Source organism: Lissotriton vulgaris, chromosome 6, assembly GCF_964263255.1.
Source record: "Lissotriton vulgaris chromosome 6, aLisVul1.2, whole genome shotgun sequence".
NCBI classification, from domain to species: Eukaryota; Metazoa; Chordata; class Amphibia; order Caudata; family Salamandridae; genus Lissotriton; species Lissotriton vulgaris.
The window spans coordinates 1,664,535,896-1,664,560,948 of NC_141694.1; the positions used below are offsets into that span (position 1 = coordinate 1,664,535,896).

Below are 25,053 nucleotides of genomic sequence, written 5' to 3' on the forward strand. Positions count from 1 at the left end.
CAGCCAGCCACCAGAGCCTTCATCTTTCCGGTAAACAACAACGCCAGTGCCAGCAGCAGCTGCAGCCATCCGAACCACCATTGCTGACCGCTCTCCCACCCAGACCACCAGTTCCAACACCACTTGCAGTGCAAAATGGCACAGCTTCACCATCAGATGACAAGCCTAGAGGAACAACAGGAACAACCCCAGATCCACATCGATAATGCCCTTTTCTCAACCCATTTTTTATTTTTTGTTTTGGTGGGAGGGATTTTTTGTGGGTGGAGAGAGTGGGAATTGGGTAGGGCAGTTGGGGCAAATTTGGACTTTGTTTTGGACTCTGCTTTGGAATTCAGACTTTGGGTGGGGCAATATTTATTTGTTTTGGGATATGGGTGGAGAAGGTGGGTTTTGTTATTAAAAATACAGGGAAAAATCATTCTGATGCTTTGTCGGAAGAAGGCTTTTTTGTGTTTTACTTTTACTTTACACTGTTTCCATTTCATGCAGCCTGATTTTTATTTCTGCTTATCAAAGTGTATACTAGTTAGTTATATTTTGTTCTTCCCTTGTGGTACTACCCTCTGTAACTATGTTGACCATTAGGGGGCGGGGGGAAATGCTGCCTTTATCTATATTAGTTACAACAACCTAGATAAACAAGAAATGAGTTAGCTGTAGTAGAAGTTTGTTACTAACTAAACTAGTTCACGTCATCCCATAGTTCTCTTAAATGAATAGATAAAGCAATGACTTTTACCTCTCTTAATCTTCCAAACCTTTCTGCATGGGTTTCCAAGGTGCCTTCTTAGTGGTGATGGCAGTAGTAGCAGGATAGTGCGCTAACAGAGAAGGCATCACAAGCGAGACCCCACTCCTACCTAGGTGAGCTCCAACTGTAGGATTAATCAAAAGGATTATCCATCACAGGTAACTACATTGAAAAGAAACACACATTTAGTGTGTTATATTTATATGATAGCTTTACAAAGACTGAGACCAGACCACTTCCACCAACACACAAAAAATAATACCCTATCTTATAACACAAACCAGCATAAGTAACTTATTTTGTGCAATGGAGAGCTAGTATTTAATTAAAACTAAAGTGACTAAATCCTCGAGTCAGGAGTGGACATGGTTAAGCGTTTACACAATACAAGGCCTGAATGATAATGAGGGTTCTACATCTAAAATATGGATCCCTTTTATGTGTGGATGGGTAAGTGGGACTTGAGTGGGCTCTTGCTCAGGTAATAGAAGATCCCGCAGGGAGATATTGTCGCTTTCACCACATCCGCCCCACCGTGTGTGATCCACTTATGGTGTAAATTAAGTTACACCTCAATAAATCACATAGCCTAGGGAAAGAGGGTTAGTGGTTTGATGAATGACTGGGAAAGGGAATTTGGGGAAAGATGTGACAAAGAAAAACACTACACAACAATAATATTCATCAGGGCGATAAGCAGCACATCAACATCAATCAGTTGTGGAAGGAAATGAAGAATGACACAGTTCAGTTAAACACATTGCAAACAGTCCTTCAGCCCCAGAGACCCAAATTATTATATTTCTAAATATTCTGTCATCTAGGTTTGAAAAATACAAATAATGTAGGACTGAACTGAATCCACGCAGTTCTAAAAAATATGATTGTGAAAAGAAAAATGACACTGTATTATCAAATTAAGCAGTGCATCAGCATTCTTATCGGAATGTCCGTCTTGCTGCCTGGCTGAACCAGTCCGGTAAGGTAAGAAGGAGTGTTATGGAACTTTCACCTTTCATGCAGGAGAAGAGACGGCCTGCTGATTGTAAAACTAATACGATATTTTAGATTCAAGGAGAAGGACAGAAAGTAAGCTTCATGAGGAAAGTATCAAGAAGACCCAATGTCACAGCAAGAGCATAGGCTGCTCTAATCATTCATTTTATAACTCATGTGCCATCAATTAACTGAGAAGTGAGAGCAATTTACAATCAATCATGGACAAGTAGCTGCATGTACCGGGATTATCAATCTCACAACCGTCATCTTAACATTTAGCCGAGTGCTTGTATCATGCGTTGATGTGGCATCACAAGTCTATCTACAGTCACAATAAACAGGCCCTCCCTGACCACAACCACATAAGAGGAGTTTCACATTTGAGCCAGCAGAGACATTCAGCAGCATTTCCCAACTCAACGCACCGCTCTCTAGTCCACAAAACTGAGTAAGCCTCAGAGTCATCATCATTATAGTTCCCTTTGAAGTTGATAACTTCCTTCTTCTGTTGAAGCTCTAAATTCTTCGTGACTCCGATTAACGAATCAGTCCAACTCCATCCCAACCTGAGTGAGATGGACCTGTAGTGCACTGCTGTGGAAGAAGTAGAGAAACTGAATTTGAGAATGTTGTGTAGGTTTGTATTTGTTAACTAAAGTGACTGGTCTGGTCTCTGAAGAACTAGAAATAAAGGAGTGGACCATGGAAGTAAATCTTGCTAAGTGTGAAAGGCCAATCACCTTCAGGAAAAATTATCACCCATCAGCCCTCAATCATTGCAACTCATCGAAATCAAGTTTATAAATTAGTTGAACAATCTCCCTCACTGTCTGCCGTTACATCAATCACCAATCATCAGTCACAATCACTCAATAATATATCACCCGTTGGTGCAATAGTTACTTATGCCAATCCAAGCACGATGGTAGGTACAAAATTGTATTTCCTCTTTGATGCAAGCAACATATTGGAATTTGTCAGTCTTATAAATCAAATGATCTATACTGGGACAGACCAGCAAGGTGATGAAACAAAGTAGGATAGGCATGCGAGGGAGGCAGGTAATTTTCTTCAATGAGCTGAAGGAAACGAGAAAGCTTCTTCATGGCACACTGGTGCAACTCCAGTTCGGCCAGACATGTGCCTAAAAATTGTGGGTTGCATAAGTCAGACACAGACATAATGCTCCACTAGCTACATCCTTTTTATTTTGTGAACGCAATTTGATGATTAATAATTAGAAAATGCTATGGTGGCCTACTAAGTCAGGGAAGTAACGTACAGCCTCAAACTCACGTGGTTCACCCAGAAGTTGGTCAGCTAACGCACTTGAGTCTCACCAACCACCCTCATTCTCCTCTTGTGGAACAGAAACAGTTCAACTGTGTGGTATGAAGTGTTGGTTTATTTTGATTATGGTTAATCTCGCCACATTTTGAGGTGAAAGACCGGTCCTTCTCACTGTGATAACTGCACCAGCTGCACTGAACACACGCTCAGCACTGGCTACCGGACAAGCCAGATACTTTACTGCCAGCCTGATGAGCTCATGCCATTGTTGCATCTTCCCATGCCAATACACCAATGGGTTTTGATCCACATAGACCTCTCTTGGGTTATCCAGCTAGTCCTGCAACATCCTCTGAATGGTCTTTGGTGCTGCCACTTGCTAAACGTCTTTTGCTGTTTCCTCTCTACTGGACTTAAGCCCTGCGACTTAAAACCAAGCCAATCCAGAGCTTGGGATCACATCTGCTGTTCCTGTTGTTGTGGTTTATGCTGGTGTTGGCTACTGTGAGACAACAGCACTGCCCTCTCTGGAAGTTGAAGGTGAAACCCCAGAACTTCTGCCCAGGAGTGGGACTCTAATTTTCAGCAGATCTTCTTCCAGGTCTCTGGCTCGCTCAAGAAGCCATGGTTGTATTGTGAAACATCACCTCCTGAAAACGAAATGAAAGAAGCCAGTATTTTCTTGTACCATAAATCAAGTATTGTGGCACAGATATAGTCTTTGGATGACACGTATTATATTAACAACCAAGCGAAGGATTAAGCTCTCACCCAAGCCATGTGCTTCTGCATTTTTGTTCCCACCCGCAAACCTTTCAGACAACATATTTAATTAATCCTATAACAGATACAACAACGGATGCAGCAACAGGTTAGACTCAATCAATCAATCAATCAATCAATCAATCAATCAATCAATCAGTATTTATTAAGCTTGACTACACATCCGCTAGGGTCTCAAGATGGTGGGGTGTGGGGGCTGCAGGTCTTACTGGGTGCTGAGGTTCAGTCGAAGAGCCAGTTCTTGAGATCCTTCCTGAATTGGGTTAGCAACAGTGATAGCCTGAGGTAGAGAGGGAGGGTGTTCTAGGTTTTGGTGGTGAGGTAGGAGAAGGATCTTCCTCTGGTCCTAGACTTATGGATCTGAGAGACTGTGACGACGGCCAGTTCGGCAGAAGCGTCATGGAGGCCTTTGTAGACACGATGAGGAGCTTGAACTTGACTCTTTTGTTGACTGGGAGCCAGTGGAGTCCTCGGAAGTGTTCGGAGATTTGGCTGTGGTGGGGGATGTTGAAGACAAGTCTGGCTGCGTTGTTTGGAACGTTCTGTAGTTTACTGAGGCATTTCTGAGTGATGCCTGCATAGAGTGCATTGCCGTAGTCTAGTCTTCTGCTGGTGAGTGCATGGGTGACTATCTTTCTGGCCTCAGTGGGGATCCATCTGAAGGTCTTTTGAAGCAGGCGCAGAGTGTAGAAGCATGATGAGGAAATGGCGTTGATCTGGCGGTTCATCGTGAGCGAGGAGTCCAATATGATAGCAAGGTTTTGTGCATGGTCCATGGGTGTGGGCTTTCATAACACAGCGGGTCACCTGACCCATTGTACTGTGCTCCTTTGTGACTTCCCGTATGAACACCTCAAAAGAAATTAGCATCTGTGTCAGGCATTTGACTAGGCCCCATTTGTCCATCTCCATGGTGATGCTTTTCCCATTTGCAACTCCTCCTCTTTGAATAACATAGTAATTGATCAGTTTGTACTGTGTAAACAGATGTTGCAACATGTAATAAATCGAGTTACAACGTATTGGCACTGCCTGGATGATTCAAAAAAGGGGGTGGTGATGGACAGAGTATCTGAATTAAGCAGAACACTCGTACCCAGTCAACAGATCAGGGCTTGATCCATCACCGTTTTTTAGCTCACTGCACCATCCCAGCTCAGAACCTGGCTACATGCAAATTAGTCTGTCCCTGGCCCAGTGCATCATGGGAGCAGGGCAGACCAAACTACCAAGCCAATTCTTTTACTGGAAAGGAAACAAGCTTCCGGGGACTGGTTTCTGGCATTACAGCCGTCTTCGGCCCGGCTTGCTTGAATCCTGATGGTGCAGTGAGCATGGGACTCACATCTGAGTATACCCTTCCACGCTTGTGGTGGACAAAACGATTCAGAAAAGGGGGTGGTGATGGACAGAGTATCTGAATTAAGCAGAACACTCGTACCCCGTCAACAGATCAGGGCTTGATCAATCACCGTTTTTTAGCTCACTGCACCATCCCAGCTCAGAACCTGGCTACATGCAAATTAGTCTGTCCCTGGCCCAGTGCATCATAGGAACAGGGCAGACCAAACTACCAAGCCAATTCTTTTACTGGAAAGGAAACAAGCTTCTGGGGACCGGTTTCTGGCATTACAGTTGTCTTCGGCCCGGCTTGCTTGAATCCTGTTGGTGCAGTGAGCAAGGGACTCACATCTGAGTATACCCTTCCAAGCTTGTGGTGGACAAAACGATTCAGAAAAGGGGGTGGTGATGGACAGAGTATCTGAATTAAGCAGAACACTCGTACCCAGTCAACAGATCAGGGCTTGATCCATCACCGTTTTTTAGCTCACTGCACCATCCCAGCTCAGAACCTGGCTACTGCCTGGATGAGGCTTTAACTTGTACTCTATTAGCACTCTGAATGATCCTCAACTGCTTACGGGCTTTAAAAGAAAGGCTGAAATGAGTGCAGATTCTTCTGCAGATGGTCAGTACGTTGCTGACTATGTCTTCTTTTTTGAGAAAGTCCTTCACAATCAGGTTGATGCAATGCACCGAACACAGGACCCTGAAGTAGCCACCATCTGCCATGGGCTTTACCATTTTGCTTCCTTTGTCCATGGCAACAAATCCAATTCTGAGACCTCTGGGTCACAACTATTAAAATACCTTGCCGATAAAGTCTTCCAAGATGTTTGCTGCTGTATGGGATTTCTCCATGTCAAACATGGGTACTGTTGCATGACGCCAAATGCCCTTAAAAGTGTCTTCTGTGCTGAGACCTGTAGATAGCTGTTGCCTAAACCCCACAAAAGATATCCAGTGTGAAGTGATACACATGTAATCTGTGACTTGTCAACTGGTTCCCATGCCTGTCATTAGGTGGATAGTATAAACAGCACTCTGCTGCAAAGCTTGTTCAACCGTTGCTGCACATTGTGATATAGCACTGGAACAGCAAACTTGCAAATTAGGTCCAACTGGGAACCATTCATTTTGAGCAGATAGATGCTTCAAATTCTAAAAATGTCACCCCTTCAACAACAGAAAAAGGGAGGATGACCAGCACTAACTTTTTAGCCAGCTTCCCATTGTACAAATGTGCCATTGGGTGGTTACGTTTGTAGGCCCCCTCCTGCCTAAACATGCCTGTAGTAGTAGCCTGGATTATTTTCTTTTGTGGTCCCAATGACGCAGGCGATTTAGGAGGTGGTAGGCTTAATGTCGATTTGAGGCAGTCACTTTATGCAGTGGTGTCTCCATCTGACTCTTGTGCCATCTCGGAGTTGCTGAGATGAGTGATACTGCTGCACTGCTGGAGACAGGGCTGCTTTGCGTAAAGCTGTTACCCTCTTCTTCCTCATCACCTTCACCTCCCACCATGATTGGAACTTATCCCCTCTCTCATCATCACCAGCACCACCTCCAGCCGTTTTTTTAAGGTGCGTCTCCCACCGAATGGTGTGATGTTTTTTCATATGGGACATTTGGCCTCAAGTACCATAGCGTGAACCAGGCTTAACTCGATGAACATTTGCGTGACAAATGGAGCATATTGCAATCTTTTCCTCCTGCTTGCTAATCGTAAAGAAGTCCCAAACTGGGGAGGTGAACTTTTTCAGTGGACCAGTGATGCCTCTACCAGTGCCCAAAGAACTAAAGGCAGGTTGTTCTGTCAGCAATTGCTTCTCTGCAGTGCGTACTTGGACTGAGGTGGTAGTGGTGGATGCAGGATTCAGCTGGGGCCTTACAAATATGGAAGCTGATGATGGTGGTGGTAGTACCAGTGCCATATCCCTCATAGCAGGTTGAATAGGAGGGATAATTGTGGTGTCCTCTGAGCCAGTTTCCATGACAATGACTGACTTGTCATCCTCATCCTCTTCCATAACTGTAAGGCTTTTAAGAAAATTTCATTTTCCCTTGCCTCTCCTGGTGTGTTTCGGACTCAGCCGGGGTCCAATCTATGTCCTGATCAACAGAAAGGGGGCTTGGACAAGTACCCTTTCTTTGTCATGCTGGAGAACTGGAAGCCAATGGTTCTAAAAGAAAAGGTTCTTGCTCAACAGGAAGTTTTACCTCCTGTTCTGCTTCTACTTCTGGCGGTGAAATTTGGAGAGAAAACGATACCACTGAGTCGGCAGAGCGTGGCAGCTGCAGGTCAGCAGGAGCGTGGGGGAGCAACCGATCTGAAGGAGGGTCCAGGCGGTCACAGTGTGCTCGGGGACGAGGAAGGCTACAAATCGTGGGTGGGAGGGGCAGCAGCTGGGAGGCGGTGGCGGGAGGAGGGGCGGACCAGGGGAAATCAACATAAAATGGAGGGTCAAAGGCGAACACAGACAGGGGCAGCAAATGCACAAATGCGCTGAGTGTGCAGGAAAATGAAATTTAAGCACACCAACCAGCCTCAGTGTAGCGCTAATTATTCGTACAGCCTCGCAAGGTCGCGCTATTAAATAAATACGATAGTGCAGCCCTACGCGAGCTAAGCGCTGCAGTGATGCGAGGGTCAGATACACAAAAGTGAAATTTGGAGAGAAAACGATACCACTGAGTCGGCAGAGCGTGGCAGCTGCAGGTCAGCAGGAGCGTGGGGGAGCAACAGATCTGAAGGAGGGTCCAGGCGGCCTTTTGTCATTTTACAGCTCAGCGTGGATAGCACTGTGCTAATCCTATGCTTAAAGACTTTGCTGTACAAATGGCAAAAGACTTTGTCCATTTCTATCTCTGCGTTGATAGCACTGTTCTAATCCTATGCTTAAAAACTTTGATAGAAAAACAGACATTTGAGGTGAGCATTTTAAAGTGTCACTGGTTTTGAGGGTGCTCTATACAGGAGCTGCCTTCCACCTAAACATGGGAACTACCCAAAGTTCTCTCCTTCTTTTTTGCATATATATATATATATATATATATATATATATATATATATATATATATATATATATATATATATATATATATATATATATATATATATATACTGCAATTATTCGCAAGCATATTATTAAACTGATATCAGAGAAAAGTAAAAAACAAATGTACAAGAACAAAAAGGCATTGACCACTTCTATCAATCTCCCTAGAAAATGGCTTTGAAAACTGGAAAAGGGGTGGGTGTACAAAATGGCAGCCAGCCACATGGTTAGTCAACAACAACAAGCTAGGCAGCAAGGCCACAACAAAAAGCACATGCAGGCTTATGGCAAAACACACTGGTTGGCTGGCTACACAAAATGGTCACTGGCCACATGGTCAAACAACAACAACAAGCAAGGAGGCATGGCCACAACAAAGAACAGATGCAGGCCTATAGAAAGAGCGCACTGGCTGGCTACACAACATGGCCATCTGCCAAAAGGTCAAACAGCTGCAAGCAAGGAGGCATGGCCACAACAAAAACACATGCAGGCCTATGGACACTGGCTACACAAAATTGTCTCCAGCCACATGGTGGCCTATGGCAAACACACAGACACTGGCCAGACAAAAGAGGCATGGGGACAATGAAGACAACATTAATTCAGCAATGCCATGAATGAAAAATAAATGTGAGCTATAAACATTTGACTACACAAATCCTCCCAAACCATTGAATAGTACCCTACCAAAATACACATTTTCTAGAAAAAAACATGAAATACAAAAATTAAACCCCACATTTGTATTTAATTAAGTGTCATTCCTGCACTAAATGATGTTTTAAAACAACATATACAACAGAAGCAGTTGTTTCATGTACCCACAACTAGTACTAGCCTACTGGCTTAATGGCTCAAGAGTAGACTAGGCCACATAGTCAAATAAATAAACAGCGCAAACATAATAAACATGGAAAAAATTTACTGAACTGTGCAATATTTTTTCTTTTCAAAATAAAACAACCAACACCTTTATACAAATGTTTTTGAACTTGTGATATACAAAAACAAAGTCCTTCACGTCTTCCATGCGTCCGGCGGCCCCCGGCTGTCTGACCTCACTGTGGGAGTGTGAGTCGGACTGCCGGGGGCGGTCCAATTTGCGCACGTGTAAAATTCGTCCGCACAGCGGGTAAATGTGCACCGCATGGAAGCAGTTAAATACAATGGTGCATATGCAGCAGACAAAGATAGTGATCCTTCACCTCGAGATCCAAATGAAAAGTGACCAGGAGATGGACAAAGCACTGGGGGAGCCTGCTGGACAAAAACAGGAAGTTGGAGTCTACGAGGCACTTAGTTCTTGTTGAAATTAAAAGTAAAATAAAAAAGTCTTTTTGCACTGAAAAATAATCTGAACGGTCTGTTGGAGTAGAATATTAACTAGGGGTGTTCAGAACTCATAATAACTCAGTAAGTTTTCACTGAATTCCACCCAACCCTGCAGAGCCTCTTGAGCCCCGACCACAATGTGCACACTTCGAAGCACCAAGCTGCCAGCGAGGCTTTGATGACACAGCTCACCAGTAGACAATAATTGGTGGAGGGAGGGGAAGTTGTGTCAGCTCCACTCTCATATCCCAGCTCTCCAGCTGCTTTCAGGAGAATTGAGAAATATCCTCCTGAGCTGCCCCCATATGTGCACCCGCAGGTGCTGAATGGAGGGGCGTCGTCCCTTACAGGTGCGTGCATTATTACATGCTGGCACAAGTGTGCAAATAATGCATCTTGGATACACAACAACATAAAGTTGCATGACAGCATTCACATATGCAAGAAAATCGCACACACGCAAACAGATACTAACATGCGCACATGCATTTCTCTCACACTGACCTAAGCACCTAAGGAGGGATGCAGGACATATGCACAGGTGCAACAAACACTTGGCATCAGATGTGAAAGCAACATGAACACGAATATAGCATGTTACAACGCATGCTATAACATCACATACTATTACAACGCAATTGTTACACCAACCGCGTTGTTAGTACGCAATGCATTGTAGCGCGATGTAATGACAGAGTTGTAAACGCTGTTTCCCCATGAACACACCAGGATAAACACACAGAAACTTTTGAAGCCATTTATTTGAAGATTACATTTAAGCTGTTGAATAGTACAGGTGCAGCTTTCTGCTTATTCAAAGAACCAACGGTATTTGCAAGGAGGTTAGTTCACATTTTTTTACAGTTCACAAAAGTATGTATGTCCAATAGTAAAAGGTGTTAGAGGAGGTGGCATTACAGTCCTGATCAGCTCAATCAGCAGCATTTGTTCCACTCCTCACTCCAGCCCAGCCAGCACATGGGTGGGGAGTACGCCATTCATCAGTGCACGGGTAACAATGTACTGCGTCTAGTGATAATAAAATGTAAGTCAACAAACTATGTACATAAACAATACATAAAAGTGGCTTACTTTAGGTAGATGATTAGCATGACCATTTGCGGCAGAAAAACTAAAACAGGAAGTGATGATGTGGAGAGGTGTGGCTCACTGGTTAGAGGCGGCAGACCTGTAAGCTGAGAACGGCCCGGGACCAGGGTTCAATTCCCGGCGCGGCAGGGTCGTGGACCAGGGGTCAACGGACTCGATAATTCTCGCCTCAGTGCCTACTCTAACCTGGGAACACACTCGGTAACTCTGGGCATTAAGCTTGCCTCATCTCTACAATGGCCCCCCACAGACGCCAGGGATGCCTGGTTTCACCCTGGAGATACCCAGTAAGGGACCATCTCACAGGGAAAACCAGGACGGGTTCCCCAGCGGTCTGCAGCGCCAGGATACTCAGTTAGAGTAACAGTGCGCTTTACAAATACCCCACATTTACATTTACATTTAGGAGAGGGGTCTACATAATAATTGAAATAGAAAACAGATTTATGTAAAGAGGGTCGTTTCGATCCCAGGGCATGGCAAACGTTCTGCCTGCGGCAAGAACAACTTGTAATGAAATTCTAAGTCATGTAGTGATGTGAAGTGAAGCCAGCGTTACACATCAGGATATGGCACAGACAGAGAAGCCGGACAGCTACGTGCTGATGGCATAAAAGGAACCACAGAAAACACTAGATACAAGGGTAACTAACAAGAGTGAGTGCAGCCAAGCGCAGATAAGTGAGTGAGCACAGGTAATGAAGTGCTTTTATCATACAATGAAACATGAGAGATTTAAAAGGGCAGTGATGGCTTTGTAAGACCTACCTTTGCTGGGACTACCCAGCCTGTAGCACAGAGTGCCAGCACCGCCAGTGCCAGGGCTTGCATGGTGCAGGCAGAGTCCACAGATAGCAATGGACTTGACGAGGTGTAATGATAAGGTTGATTTATGCTAGATGAGAAGTCAGATCACCAATGCCCTTCTGCAGTGCCATCCTCTGCTCAGTCTCTTTATACAGAGTGCCCCATCCCATGCCTACGGGCATTGTGCCGGGCAAAAGAAGACTCGGGGAGAACAGTGACATTAGAATGGCAGAGCTGTTTTAGACTGGGTTAGATAACTTTACAGAGCGCTCCAAGCCAAGCCACCTTAGTGACTGTGAACAGAACCCCAAATATTTACTCTCAGCCCATGCCTTGGGGCTTATGGAATTAAAGGCTCACTTGGGGCATTGATAATACACAGGAAATGAGTTTGAAAGCTGGCAGGGCCAGTATAGACTTTCATCCATCCAATCCAGCCATTTTGTTAGAAACCTCATGTGCTAAATGCAAGGAATTCCCTCTGCCTATGTGCTTTCCCTAGGTTTGTTTTGCTGTTTGTACTCCCAGGGCCCGATTCACAGAATGAACTTAAGACTAAATCCTAAACTTACTACTATTTTGGTACTCACAGAATGCACTTACTACTTTTAGAATTCACAGAATGAACTTACTACTTTTGGTATTCACAGAAGTTAGGATTTTGTCTTAAGACAAACTTAAGACAAACTTAAGACAGACTTAAGACAAAATCCTAACTTCTGGGAATACCAAAAGTAGTACGTTCATTCTGTGAATGCCAAAAGTAGTAAGTGCATTCTGTGAATACCAAAATAGGAGTAAGTTTAGGATTGAGTCTTAAGTTCATTCTGTGAATCGGGCCCCCAGAGTTTAGACTTTTTTCTAAAGACTGTGGCCTACTAAGCATGGTCCCTGTCTCTTCTCTGGTAATGATGGTCCCATACAATTTCAGTGCAGCCCATACTAATGTTGCAGTGGCTTAACTAGAGGTTAGAACACCAGCATGACATAGGGAGGTGTGAAATAATGATAAATACCATACTGTGGGATATCTGAGCCAGTAAGATAGCTCAGTGAGTTAAGCTGCCACTGTAGATATTGATGTGCAATCTGCAATTAAATATAGGTTTGAATCCTATTTGGTCAACTCAGACTTTATTCCTTCTGAGGTGGACAAAATGAGTGCTATTGAGTTGGGTTTGCGCCTATAGCAGATCTTAATGATCTAGATTGACTCCCTGATTGGGGGCTCCGTAATCGTTCTGTGGGCATTTGCACTCACCTCCCACCAGCCACAGCAGCACCAGGCTCCAGCTTCCCTCCCCCCCTCCCGCCGCCGCAGTCCACAGCCACCAGCGGCCGCAGTGCGGAGGGGGAGAGACACGTGAGGAACTACACTGCCCAGACGCCCTAGCGGCAGCCAAAGCCGCACCTACCACAGTCCGTGCCAGGAGGCGCTTCAAAAGGGACACAACCCCTCTGGAGCGGGGGCTCCGTAATCGTTCTGGGGGCATTTGCACTCACCTCCCACCAGCCACAGCAGCACCAGGCTCCAGCTTCCCTTCCCCCCTCATGCCGCCACAGTCCACAGCCACCAGCGGCCGCAGTGCGGAGGGGAAGAGACACGTGAGGAACTACACTGGCCAGACGCCCTAGCGGCAGCCGAAGCCGCACCTACCACGGTCCGCGCCAGAAGGCGCTTCAAAAGGGACACAACCCCTGTGGAGCGGGGGCTCCGTAATCGTTCTGGGGGCATTTGCACTCACCTCCCACCAGCCACAGCAGCACCAGGCTCCAGCTTCCCTCCCCCCCTCCCGCCGCCACAGTCCACAGCCACTAGCGGCCGCCGTGCGGAGGGGGAGAGACACGTGAGGAACTACACTGGCCAGACGCCCTAGCGGCAGCCGAAGCCGCACCTGCCACAGTTCGCGCAAGGAGGCGCTTCAAAAGGGACACATCCCCCGCGTCGCGGGACCGCGCGCGGGGCTAAGCCCGGGCAAAGGGCGGGCCCTCCACGGCCCTCAAAGGCCGGAAAAGGACGGGACGGGCCACCCCCCTTGGCTCCCACTTTGAAGGCCTACTATTAAGAAGGTAAAGACTCCCTCTAATTGTTTCCATATTTCGACGATCTATATCCCTTTATCGCCATGACCTCCAAGGGGGACCATTCAACTAGCGTAGCAGGCATTGGGCAAATGTTTTCCCTGATAGATGAGCTAAACCTCTTATGTAAAACCAACTATGCCACATTGGAAACTCCCCCTCCGCCCAAAAGCGTTAGTACACTACCAGACAAGGCTACACTCCTAGATCCCCCCATATTATGTAACAAAACCAGCAGCCCGAACACTCAAACTATTGAACCCCCTCAGGTCCCATCTGTGAACGGTGTCAATCAAGGTGGAAACGACCCCAAAATCCAAAAATTGTCCCTAAGCTCATCCACTCTTAATTCCTCAATGATCCCTCCAATTGTTGAGTATCCAGATGCCATAACATCACCTCCCCATTTGCACATACTACCCCTTATTGAACAATTGGTTAGCTCCATGATAGCTCCGTTGTTAGAAAAAATTAACATGTTAGGGGATAGGCTTTCTGGTATAGAGAAAGCCATCAAGTCAAACCCGCTGGCTGACAAATGTAGTGACACATTCAACCGTCCTAAGTCACCTCCTACTCACCTAGGCTCTAAACCATCTGTACAGGACAAAAGGCGTCAAATATTACCAACTGGCCCTAGTGCATCAGGGCAAAAAATAGCTAAATAACCCGCTAAAGTTTCCTTTCCTCAGTTGACCGCACCGAGAGTAGTTCATAACAAAGTTAATTCTATCCATTTACCACCGGGAGCGGCCCCATATGTGTGCATCCTTGCGGGTGTACCGGCTCTTCCACTTGGAAAAATTGAGACACAACATGACTTAGTTAATAAAACCAAATTCTGGCTATCAAAAAATAGGCCACTTCCCCGTAATTTATACGGAGCAATAAGGAGCGTCAGAAGGGTGGGCTGGTTGGGCTCCCTTCCTAAAGATGTTGCTGGGGACTTGGTACTTGTGAGATTTAGAGACAGAAATTTTGTCCCTTACTTGAAAACTTGGCCGCCTCAAGAAAGAGACAGCCCAATATCCATATGGGACTTACATGACTTTTATCCCAAAATTCCGTGTTTTCCTCCTTTTCTGAAATCATACCCCATGTGGCAGGACTCATAAAATACTGTCTCAACCCTGGAGTGGAAAATAATTTTTATGACTGGGACCCTGTCTCATTGTATCTTGGTCTCCTAAAGTGTTTTTATTATAATCTGGATTGTAAATTGTATGTATTATGAACTTTTATGGTTTTGTATCACAAAAACCGAATAAAGTATTTGATTTGATTTGATTTTGACTCCCTGATTATGTTACTAAGACCTCACCCCAGAGATCTCTTCTAGTTTCTCCCGTCCAGGCCATGGTCTCACAAGCCCCCTTGACTCCCACCTGTACCATATACCCATCCTCATTATAACCTTGTCCCTGGCTCCTCTCCTTAAGGATGCATTCTCCACGGGCTTCCTTTCTCCCAGCTGTGTCCTTTAATCCCAATGCAAGTCCTGTATCATGCTCCTGTAACAATAATAACTCACCTGAGTGGCTGATCTATTGCCCGTGATAGGAAAGGCCCCAAACGCAGCAAACATTAAGGGGCTCATTAGGATAGCGGTTTTTCCGCATCCTCCGGGCCGGCGGAAGCCACCGCCAGCCCGGAGGATGCGGGAAAACCGCTGCAGAGGCGCAGAAGACCCACCGCCAAATTAGGATGGCGGTGAGTCTCAAATCCGTCCGCAGCTTTTCCGCCGCGGTCGCCTTCCTACTGCGGCGGAAAAGCTCTACCATGGCTGGCGGTGTCTGTCAGACACCGCCAGCCATATTGGGATGGCGGAAAACATATGTTTTTCCACAGCGCCTTTTCCGCCTTGGAAAAGCATACGGAGATTGACTTTGGGGGCCCGTTGCGGGCCCCCTTGGTGACGGGGGGTGGGGGGTGCACATGGGGGGTACCTAAGGTACCCCCCTGCATTTGCGTGGACAACGCGGCAGGCACCGCGCGGTGCCTGCACTTTGTGCACACAAATGCCGTGCATGCATTTTTAACATTGCGGCGGGTGCAGCTTGAAGCTGCACCCACTGCAATGTTAAAGATTGAGGATGGACCTCTGCAGCCCCTGCGGACGGTCCCTCCTACTCTATGGTGGCGGACGGACTCAGGTCCATCCGCCATCATAATCGGCCCCTAAGTTTTTGCATTGCCTGGCAATGTGGGTAGCTGCAGTATTTAGGCCAGGGCCCACTTGGCACCAAGGGAAATTGCCGGGTCCACAAATTTCCGAAAATAAGGCATCTAGGGTACTCCAGGGTGGTCTGGCTTACATGGATCCCAATATCGTTTTTAACTTAAAATAACTGCAAACACCAAACTTTAGTTAAATCACAGATTGTTCTTCTATTTCTGTGAAGGAAAATTGCAGAATCTTTCATGATCCATAAAATCCTACCATCCAGCGTTCCCACTCTTCTCCCAATAAACACAGTACCCCAGATGTTCACCAAGTAGTATACATTTAGTACATTAATTACGCAGGACCTCGTAACAACAGTTAATTTGCTATGACCATACATTAGAAAAAGATAAAGCTGAATTTCAAAGATGTTAATACATTTCAAAATGCAAATCCATGCTACACAGATCTGAGATTACAGTATATAAATATCAGAAAATGTTAGTCGATGTTGTGCGGAGACTTTTGGGGAGGTCAATTGTAATATAAATGCTTTCAGCCTCAGATGCCCTGATTATGGTTTCCAGAATATTTGGTTCGAGGAGATGCATCCAGGACGTGTTAACCATAGCAGGATTATCTAGAATTTAAGCTATTTTTAAAGCTATATAGCCAGTTATAACAGCTTTTTGTAACATGGCAGGCTATATGGGTAATTTCAGATTCACACTATCACCACTTAGGATATGTGCCGCCCTCTGCAGCAGACACTTTGACCTAACAAACTATTTGACTCCTGCAAATAAAATAATGCACTCTAGAGCAGATATGTTATCTTAACAGGCTATCTTTTGCAACAGATCACTGCCCCTAGAAAGGTTGTATGTTACACAATAAGGGTTAACCCAAAAGCACTGGGACCTGGGTAATCAATGTTGTATATAAAGTGGTCCCAGTTGAAACAACATACTAAATGCACATACCAATTATATACAGTACAAATATTTCAAAAATTAATTTTGTAAACAGAATAGTGTGAGTGATGTTCTTTAATATACATCCTCACATGCAAATCAATTGTCAGAACAATCAAAAAATGGTAGACATATAGTCTCAATGTCAGTAGTAGAAAAGGGGGACAGGTGAGGGAGGGGACCGTGATTAGGATAGTGTGGAAATAGAAAACAAATTATAGAAACAATAGCAAGTGGTCTTATGTACATTCAAAGTTCAGTACCACATTGACATATATACATCGTCATAGGAATACATTATATGTTGGATGATCCTATCCCAAATGTATAATAACACAGCCACTAAATGTTCTGTTGTCAGGAGGGTAGGACGAGGAAGGTGTGGCGACGTTTCAACCCCAAAAGGTGTAGGCTAGATCCTGCCCTACTGCGGGGTCTTCTTCAGGACAAGTGGGGGGGTGGGAAGGTGAAGAAGGGCACCTAAGAATTACAATTGAAATTCTGTTAGATTAGGGAAAATACTGCGTTGTTACTTACTATGTGCAAAAACAGTCACAATACATTTACCTAAAAACCACAGCAAAGTCGTGTGATACCGTCTGTAATGGGAGGTGGGCCAGAAGGCTCGAATGAAGAGGGAGAGCGTATGAACCAATTTCCTCAGATACTAGTGGCCAGTACTTATTGACGATTTTCTTTAGGTTGTTACTTTGTGTGCAGAATGTGGTTACACAAATCATCCTGAAAAGACCTGAGTACAAGGCTGCAAGAAAGAGGATATCCTCGGAGACTAGTGAAGAGAGCACAGAAACGGGCCTGGTACAGCCCTAGGGATGAACTCCTTCAGCCGCAGCCCAAATACGATAACACACCAGAGAGGATGATTTGTGTAACCACATTCTGCACACAAAGTAACAACTTAAAGAAAATCGTCAATAAGTACTGGCCACTAGTATCTGAGGAAATTAGACAAACGCAGTTACCCATGCATTCATTTAAGAAATCACGGAGTGTAAGGGATCATGTAGTCTGCTCCTTACTGGAAACCCCTGAGCCTCCCTCCTTACAAACTATGTGGAACTTACCTGTTATAGCGGGCAATCACAGATGTGGACATTGTAAAGCCTGTCCCATGGGAATACAAACAAAACAGTTCATCTACAAGAATCACACTATAGACCTAAAGACTTTCACGAACTGCAACACAAACAATGTCATCTACTGTATCCTATGTCCATGCGGCTTAGCCTACATAGGACAGACACAACAAAAAGTCAAGGCATGCATTCTTCAACATCAGAGTAGGATCAGATGTGAGGTCATTGGGGCACCACTGGTAGATCACTACAGAAGGTCAGGCCACACTGTTGAGGAGATACAATGGGTGGTTTTGGAAAAAGTGTCCTTAGGGCCCAGGGGTGGCAACATCACTTCCATATTGAATTTAAGAGAAAGTAAATGGATAAACCGTTTGGATACCATACAACATGGGTTGAATGAACTTGATACTAGCTATGCTCAGTTAGCATGCCTACATTGATTCTGCTCTACTAAATACGTTGTGTGTTCTGAATCTCTTTGCATCATCATATATAATAATGTTTAGCACATTCCTAGGATATGTCTGCCCACTAATTAACTCTTGGTTAATTCTCTGTTAATTGTTTGGTGACTTATCTGACTATGAATCGGACTGGCCGAGCGATATGCAATGGTGTTTTGTATGCCTATCTAACCATGAACTGAACGGATATAACTGTATGTGCATAATGAAAAATGTCTTGTCTCTGTGTACTTAGAAATTACAGTCTATTTTAACTATGAAATTCTAACTCTGTTAAACTATAATTTTATACACAGCAATGCACTTGTTAAATAGATCTCACTCTGGGCTATTTGCATCTATGGAATCCGGGGATGATTAATATCTCGTAGAAAATCGATAATTTGGTGCTTTAGTTTTTTGACACACAGGAGCAACACTCACATTAGGACGGAATTGGGTTCATGCCATTAAATATATTTTTTCCACATATTTCGGTGCGCTTAATTTGAGCCGGACCGAACAAACTACAATTTAGTAGTATTTCCTCTTGAAACTACTGAAGGCCCGTGATTGGTCTGATGAAAAGCAGCCATCCAGCTGCTGCACACACGCGCGCGATACCCGCGACGCGTCAGTCCCGCTCATGTTTAAGAAACCCAGTGAGTCAGACCCCTTGTTCCACAAATCAGAGACGGATGCTTAGAACCCCCGGAGCTTGCATTAAATGCACACGCGCCGACTAGATGCGGTAAGTTCGGCCGAACCCGCACACTATGAGCAATGTTGTGTCTCGCCCTATGACAATCTACATTATCCTAATCAGTTCCCACACCTCACCTTTAACAGGCCCGACCAAAACCCCTGAAGTTTTTCCTGACAACATCCCTCAAAGTAATGCCCATGAGGCCTGGGACGAACTTATGACCTATAGGTAAATATGCGATTAACTTTGTCGAGAGGTCACCTTTATTGTCTGAACACCCGACCATTGGCAGATGTAATCCGGCTTTGTCATTTGTCATGTGTGATTTATTAAGCAGGTTTACATATCTTACAATTTGTCTTTCAACTCGCGGTGAGACTGAGCATGATGGTAACAATCTTTAAAGCCCTAATGATGTATATATTTGTGGCCGGACGACGTGATCTTACCTGGATGAGCCATGGTTGGTCACTCCTCAGGTGTATGACTTGTTCTACCCAATTTTTAACCCGGCTGGGTATGTTTGGATGCTTTCAAAATTAAGCACGCTGTATTGATATAACTCTACCTTAGTGTGGGACGTTCTGGTTTACTTGCCAACTTTTCTAATTGAAAGCTAATTTCTTTTTAGGTTCATACGCTCTCCCTCTTCATTCGAGCCTTCTGGCCCACCTCCCATTACAGACGGTACCACACGACTTTGCTGTGGTTTTTAGGTAAATGTATTGTGACCGTTTTTGCACATAGTAAGTAACAACGCGGTATTTTCCCTAATCTAACAGAATTTCAATTGTAATTCTTAGGTGCCCTTCTTCACCTTCCCACCCCCCCACTTGTCCTGAAGAAGACCCCGCAGTAGGGCAGGATCTAGCCTACACCTTTTGGGGTCGAAACGTCGACACACCTTCCTCGTCCTACCCTCCTGACAACAGAACATTTAGTGGCTGTGTTATTATACATTTGGGATAGGATCATCCAACATATAATTTATTCCTATGACGATGTATATATGTCAATGTGGTACTGAACTTTGAATGTACATAAGACCACTTGCTATTGTTTCTATAATTTGTTTTCTATTTCCACACTATCCGAATCACGGTCCCCTCCCTCACCTGTCCCCCTTTTCTCCTACTGACATTGAGACTATATGTCTACCATTTTTTGATTGTTCTGACAATTGATTTGCATGTGAGGATGTATATTAAAGAACATCACTCACACTATTCTGTTTACAAAATTGATTTTTGAAATATTTGTACTGTATATAATTGTTATGTGCGTTTAGTATGTTGTTCCAACTGGGACCACTTTATATACAACCTAGAAAGGTTGTAGGCTGGAGCAATGGCATTCAAATGTGATGACTCTGCCTCAGCCGATTGGCTAATCAAAGCACTATGCCGTATTAGAATCTCAAGATTCCCATATAAGAAATTGCTTCTGAATTGCTGGTAGGTTCAGGTAATGACACCCACTTATGTATAAGGAATAGGAAAGGTCATGAACGTTGCTGGCTTAAGATTAACATGACTCCATGTCATGCCCAGTTTTGCAATCTTTTCATACAGCAAATTCTTGTTTGGCATACCATATGTGAATGGTGAGAAGAGAATTCAGCTAATGTCCATTGAATTCTTGTCATCTCAGCTGTGAACGCGAACTACTGTTGGTACGACCTTTCACATCAGCTCTTCAAACACAATACTGTGCCTTCCCTCAGAGTACATCGTATCCCCTCAATTATTCAACACCTACCTAACCCCCTTAACAAATCTGAGTAAAGCATTCAATGTTACCTGTTACAACTATGCAGATGACAGCTAGATCACTTTTTAAATGGATGGACTGGAAGATGTCTACAATTTATAACTTTATGACTGCCCTTGAGCCATAAACATATGAATAATGAATAACCATTGTAGGAAAGTGCCCCTTTTTGTATGATTGCCCCCACATTTTGCCTAATTTTGATGTACTTTGACTGAGTGTGCCCTGGGTTCCTGCCAACCAGGTACCCAGGGCCTATGTTCTTTCACTAAATTGTACTGCTGCATAACCCAATTGGCAACTCTCTGGCCACATGCAGGTACCTTGTAAGAGATACCCAAGGTATCAAGGTCACTGTGACCAGGGAACACCTCTATGGGCTGCGGTACTTATTGTGCCACCCTTAGAGACCCTGTACCTTTACACACACATTGCCATTGCAGGCTGCATGTTTTGGTGTAGGACAAAGTGAAGAGTCGACATAGCACACATCCCTGTGTGGCATGACTACGATCCACTGCCCTGGAATAAGTAAGCCACCCCTCTAGCTGGGTGCACTATACCAGTAGTGATGGTACAGGTGCTAGAGCCTGTACCCCCACTGTATCTAAGTCTTTTCTTAGACATTGTAAGTGCAGTAATGCCATGAAGATTATATGATCTGGGAGTTTGTCATTACAAACTCCACAGCACCATAACAGCTTTACTGAAATCTGGGAAGTTTGGTATTGAACTTCTCATCCCATTAAACCCACACTGATGCCAGTGTTGGATTTAAAGAAAAATGCACTCAGAAGGCATCTTATAAATGCCCCCTGAAAATGACCTACGTCTAGTGTACTGGCTGAGTGGCTGCTCACCAGCTGTTACCACCAGACGTGTTTCTGGACCCCTGGGTCGAGACCCTGCTGCTCTGGGGCTCCTGAACAAAGCACATTCTGGGATGAGGTGCCAAGCCTCCTCTCCCAGAATGGGCAGGGTCCACGAACGGGAAGCTTCAAAGGCCTACCGCCTTTGTGAGCTACCCCAGCCATTTGCTCTTCCCAACAACTGGCCCCTAATCGTTCTGCCCCCCAATTTGGGAGGGAAACTCCGCGGGAAAACCAAGATAGGAAGAGAGGTGTGTCCATCTTTGCCAAACCCACCCCTCAGGTGGGGGAGGTGAGGTGAAGCACAACTCTCAGTCACTGCCATCTTGGCGATAAGGGGACCCAACCAACCAGAGTGAGGCTCATGCCCCCATCCTCCTGAAGGGAGGCATATTAGGGGGTGCACCCACCCCATTAGAGCGCCCATTGGTTCCGACCTGTACCTCCCTGTAAACACCCCTAAATTTAGTATTTAAGGGCAACCCTGAACCTTGCCTCCTCAGACCAGAGCCGAAAAGAAGAAGCAAGAAGAGGAAGGGCCGAACAGCTGTGCGGAGAGAAGAAGAAGAGGACACCAACTGACTTGGCCCCAGCCCTATTGGCCTGTTCCGAACTCAGACTCATCCAACAGAACCTCGGTGTGTCCTACAGCCAGCAGTCCTCGAAAACCCAGGCCCGAGTGAACCAACGCCCTAAGAAGGTCCACCAAGCGATCCTAGCCTGGATCCCATTGACCCCTAAACCTCACAAGCACCCAAATCAAGCCTGCAGCCAACAACTATAAGGTCCCCTCAACCGCGACCGGAGGCGACACGCTGACTAACTCCATAACCGAAGCGTTCCAGAAAAAGCAAATGCGACCGTCCTACTGACTCCGTCACCGCACCCTTGCGGTCACAGAACGACGACTCTCAAGTCCGCATTTGCCTCAAACAGCAGCTGACCGACTCCGAGGGAATCACAACCGAATTTGCAGCATCAGCCAAGACTACAACCTAAACCCAGCAGCCCCTGTGCTGCTGGTGGTGTAATTCTTGTGTTGGCCATTGGGCCCTGCAGTGCTGACCTTGACCCCGGGAGCTTTCTACTCCCCAATCTGGTGGTCTGCTTGCCACAGTCCCCAAGCCCACAACCATGCTTAGCCCGTTGGCTAATGTGTGGTTCCTGCACTCTGCACCCAGCTGCCTCTGTGCCGCTGGCGGTGCGACTCAAGTGCCGATTTGAACGAATCCTACCCGTGGACGCGTAAACTCAGTTCTGCCTTTTCAGGACTAAAGGTGGCTTGTCAGTAATACTGGAAACCTGTATTAAGTTTGCAAAATGCATCGACTCATTTTTCTCTCCCTCAGGAAATGAACCAGCCTTGAATTTAAAGACACCTGGCTGAGTAAGAAAAGTAATTGCAAAGTAATACTGACTATCCGCAAATACAAATTAATTCTACTATAACTAATTCACTGCATTCAAACTGTATTTAAACAGCTTATGCTTGCAAAGTATTTATATACTAACCTGTACCAGGCCTGGCTTAGTTCTAGAAAAATTTATATAACTAAATAATATTCTTATACCAACCAATTGGTCAGAGTTCAGTCCTTGAGTGTGTGAAATCATCTCTTGCCTCGGCTGTACAAGAAATGCTTAGCACTATCCTGTGAAAAGGCCTTATTACCCGCTCACACTACCACAATTTAGAGAGTAAGGTACTGCATACTTTAACCTCTGCCTACGTTTGCAGTCCCACTGGACTCTGTGCACACTATACCTTACTTACAGTGTGTACGGAGCCAGCTTCCTACATCATCGAAAGCTAAATACCGCAAAGATAGACATTATGACCTGCGGACAATTTTAAAAATATTAGCCATATGGCCTAAGGAACTCTTTAATCATATCAAGCGAAGTTTGAATCCTTGGGTAACCATGGATTCATACCTATGCTTGATACCGCATCTTAACAAAGTTACAAAGAGTGCCTTCCGCACAATGAAAACACTGTGTTCATCTTCTCATAGCTTGGATACCAACAGAAACTGCGAGCCATCCTCACACGTATAATGTCCGATCTTGACTATGTCAACAGCCTATACCTCGGTGCATCCACATACAATATGCGCAAAATACATCTCATCCAAAATGCGGCCACTCCTCCACCTTCACCCAAGAGAACTTGGTTCCAGTCCTACAATCGCTCCAATGGCTACCTATACCTAGAAGGGAAATGTTCAAAGCACTGTGAATTTTCCACAGAGAGACCCCCCAGTGAAAGGATCGTTATGCCTACAAGCTAAATTCAAGCAATACAAACAAACCATGGCACTGTGCTGCAGGCTTGTACCACATATCATCATACTATCTTGCCTGAAAAAATCCTTAGGAGGCACTGCTTTCTCTGGACAAGCTGCCAAGCTCTGGAACTCACTACCAGTCAACATTTGAAGCACCTGGGAGCATATACACTTCAGAATACAATTGAAAACATGTCTATTTCAAGACAACTACATCACCCCACATCCCAACAACGGAACTCAAAAAACAGCTGCACCGTCAAATTCAATCTTCAGTTTACAATACACAAATTGGAAACAATTCACCTAACAAATTAATTTTAACAGGTGGGTAAGTTAAGGAGGGCTGACCTATGGTTTACCAGGGTAATATACAGGCATGTATTTTCATATACAATATTTCTGGCCCCCACTGATATTAATGTCATAACACTCAGCAGTCATCAGTCACCTGTAACTTATATCTCTTACATTCTCGTAAGACATATCTACTACAAGGGTTGTCCATCACCAGTACTGTGCAGGCAATAAACCAGCCATCACCAAATGAACAGTCATGGATTAACTTACGAGTTCTGTCACACATTGCTGGTCAATTAGAGGACTTAAATCTAGGCTACCACTTCAGGTCCAAATATCTATACACTATGGGCACTACTTTACATCTCACAATGACACTCAGATATGGGATGATAGTAACAATGCCCTTCCCAGCAGGATTCTTCATGTATCTCTCTCCCTCCAACCCTGCCAGCTCAGGCCAACAAATATACAGAACATTTCCGATTAGATAACCCAGTGCAGTAACCAGCTAGACATACTATAATCATAATAGATACCATAAAGGGTCTTGCATAGCTGTTCAAAGCTGCCAGCATACTGAAAAAACATATACTGCGCCTCTGTGCCTCTCACACCTTACCATCACCACACTGCTGTGCGCTGTATCCTATAACAAGATAACCACACCTCAGTGGTCATCACGCATGACATGGAAACACTTCCCACATAGGATCACAAAACAAAGACAACACCTTCAGTTCACACTTCTTATAGGTCATTATCATAGCTTGCTGCTCATCTTATAGGCATATGATTCAGTTCCCCAGTGAAGGAAAAGTAAATGCTAAACAAATGCTGCAACACAATACAATATAATATTCACCATGTGTGCATAAT

At 44.9% G+C, this 25,053-nt stretch overlaps 1 protein-coding gene across 4 annotated transcripts in view; it reads left to right on the plus strand.

The window, feature by feature from the left end:
* KCNH1 (potassium voltage-gated channel subfamily H member 1) overlaps window positions 1-25,053 on the plus strand; it is a 1,530,898-nt gene that overhangs the window by 714,700 nt on the left and 791,145 nt on the right. The window contains exons 7-8 of one of the 4 annotated variants that reach the window (XM_086927833.1): window positions 783-793; window positions 10,978-10,992. The exons of the other annotated variants lie outside the window; for them this stretch is intronic. Coding sequence (XP_086783959.1) covers window positions 783-793; window positions 10,978-10,992 — 26 coding nt within the window. The remainder of the gene's footprint in view (window positions 1-782; window positions 794-10,977; window positions 10,993-25,053) is intronic. 4 annotated transcript variants of the gene reach the window in all.